Source organism: Panicum virgatum, chromosome 3K (assembly GCF_016808335.1).
Source record: "Panicum virgatum strain AP13 chromosome 3K, P.virgatum_v5, whole genome shotgun sequence".
Lineage (NCBI taxonomy): Eukaryota > Viridiplantae > Streptophyta > Magnoliopsida > Poales > Poaceae > Panicum > Panicum virgatum.
This window is the reverse complement of record NC_053138.1, coordinates 21,845,873-21,848,329: the sequence shown is the minus strand read 5'-3', so window position 1 is coordinate 21,848,329 and position 2,457 is coordinate 21,845,873. Positions and strand designations below refer to the sequence as shown.

Here is a 2,457-nt window from a genome sequence, read left to right as displayed (position 1 = left end):
ACAGTGATATAGGGAAATCGAGAAGCTTGGCATAATGGCATAACAAATCCTAAACATAAACCAAAAAATCGGGTAACAAAGAAAATAGAATAGAAAAGGAAGAAGGGCATCCTACTGCTCCCTGCCTCCCTGGTCCTATTACTGTAGAGCACTGGCGGAGCTTGACCTCAAATTTCAGATAAATGAGGAGGCCACTCTTTGCTACAGTAATGAACAGTAGCCGTTTTACTATTCATGCAGTGGGAATTTTTATTGGTGGCCCCCGCCCCAATGAAGCTCCGCCAATGCTGTAGAGTGTAGACGCCATGCTCACAAATTGTGGCTCTAGTCGACCCAACGAAGCCGAGTCTCTGCCTCTCTGGTGACAGATACCGTGCTTCTCTACCGATTAAGTCTCATTAAAGATTAAGCTCAGCGTGTCCACAGGGACTTGGTTAAGACTAAAGGCAGACCCGATGTACGAGTTTTCCCTGTGCAGACAAGGATTTTTGCTTCGGCAGCAATCTGCCCAAATCACACGGGGAAATTGTAGTATTGCAGCCTCGGGATGGTGTTCCATTTGGAAGGGCGGATCTGGCGCAGCGGTAGAAATTCTTCACCGCAGTTTGGATATCTTAGGTTTGAACCAGTTTCCTTGCTGAATCTGAAAAGAAATTTGTAAGAGTAAGGATGTATAGGAATTTCTTTACTCAGGACCCACCTGTATAGGAGCTTTCAGTCTCAGGTAGTCAGCTAGACGTGTAACGTTGGTTCGGGCCGGGGAGCCTCCACACGGGCAAGCAAGCTCCGTGACTGGAGTCCATCTGAATTCTCGTCAGTCCTCGGCGACCAAGATTCAGGTCTCCCACCTTCTCCGGTCTCCACGGCACAAGCAGAAAAAACTGCCACATGTGTTCATATTTCACAGTGCACGGGCCCACACTAGGTACAGTGACCTCGTAGAAGCAGCTGACCCTGTTTAGTTCAAAAAAAATTTACAATACTCGTCACATCGAATATTCGAACACATGCATGGAACATTAAATATAGTTAAAAAAATAACTAATTATACAATCTAACTGATTAGTATGAGATGAATCTTTTAAACTTAATTAGTTCATGATTGAATATTATTTATCAAGTAACAACAAAATATGATACAGTATCAAAACCCAAATTTTTCCGCGAATTAAACAGGGCCTTGAGGAAGGATCATCCATCGTGCTGCCCTGGTCGTTGGTCAGTGACGAAGTGGTTGGACTGAACTGCCTCCTCAAGTCCCGAGTCCATATAAGCAGAGAGTAAGCAGACGATCTAGCTGTGCCGGTGTCAGTCACTTCCGCACAAGCACAAACACACACCGCCGACCGACAACCGCTTCTCCGCCATCCTTAGCCGCATCCTCCGCGAGAACCTGAGAAGTGATCGGCGAGGAGCCATGGCTGCAGCGGCAGCACCATCTCGCCGCGCGCCGGCGCCGCTGCTCCTCGTGGCGGTGGCGGCCGCCGCGCTGGCGCTGGCGCTCGCGCCGCGGCCCGCGGGGGCGGCGCTGTCGTGCTCCACGGTGTACAACACGCTGATGCCGTGCCTCGGGTACGTGCAGTCGGGCGGGGCGGTGCCCCAGGCGTGCTGCTCGGGGATCCAGAGCCTCCTGTCCGAGGCGCGCACCACCCCCGACCGCCGCGCCGTCTGCACCTGCCTCAAGAACGTGGCGGCGGGCGCCGCCGGCGGGCCCTACATCAGCCGCGCCGCCGGGCTGCCCGGCAGGTGCGGCGTCTCGCTGCCCTACAAGCTCAGCCCCAACATCAACTGCAACTCGTACGCCAAACCTGATACCATCCTCTAATGTTTTATTACTTCTTCTCCGATCCTTTTGCACTTGAGTTTTCAGAGATGGCAGCATGTTTTTTTGACACAAACGTGTGCCCCTAATAACAGGATCAACTGATGAGGTGCCTCTACTGTCAGCCCTGGAGTCGTCGGCACGAGATCATGGGAGGGCCGTAGGACCTGCTGATGCTTCTACTGGCCTTAATAAAGTTGTGAGATTTAGGACCGGTGAATCTCTTACTATATACTGTATATGTGTCCCATAATATGCTTGAGGCATACAGACGAATACGTTGTGAAATGATACGAATAAATGGACGTACGATGATGCAGCCGTACATATTTTATGGGTAACACTACTACAAAATTTTTATTTAGTCCCAGTTTCCAACTGCTTTTAGTCTTGGTTTTCCAACCGGAACTACCCATCACGAACAAACGTTGTTCCAGCGGCTATTCAACTGGGACCAATGCAATTTTTCACAAATAAAAAAATCGCTCGCTAGCTCCCGTGTTCTTGGTCGGGAGCCAGTTTTCCAAATCTAAAAATTTATCCAAAATTGCAATCTCAAAATCAAGATCTAATTCATAACACACCGCACATCAGTACATCATACAACACACAAGTGACACTGCTTATCTCACATG

The 2,457-nt window shown here is 49.5% G+C and overlaps 1 protein-coding gene across 1 annotated transcript; it reads left to right on the top strand.

Moving 5' to 3' along the window:
- The first annotated feature begins 1,290 nt into the window (after positions 1–1,290).
- On the top strand, positions 1,291–2,182 carry LOC120698357 (non-specific lipid-transfer protein 1-like). The gene is made up of 2 exons (XM_039981921.1): positions 1,291–1,797; positions 1,918–2,182. The coding sequence occupies exons 1-2, from the start codon at positions 1,418–1,420 to the stop codon at positions 1,925–1,927; spliced, it is 390 nt and encodes a 129-aa protein (XP_039837855.1). The 5' UTR covers positions 1,291–1,417; the 3' UTR covers positions 1,928–2,182.
- The last annotated feature ends 275 nt before the right edge of the window (positions 2,183–2,457 follow it).

Excerpts from the sequence above, each read along its gene's own strand:
- LOC120698357 (XM_039981921.1), top strand. The coding sequence starts at position 1,418 with ATGGCTGCAGCGGCAGCACCATCTCGCCGCGCGCCGGCGCCGCTGCTC.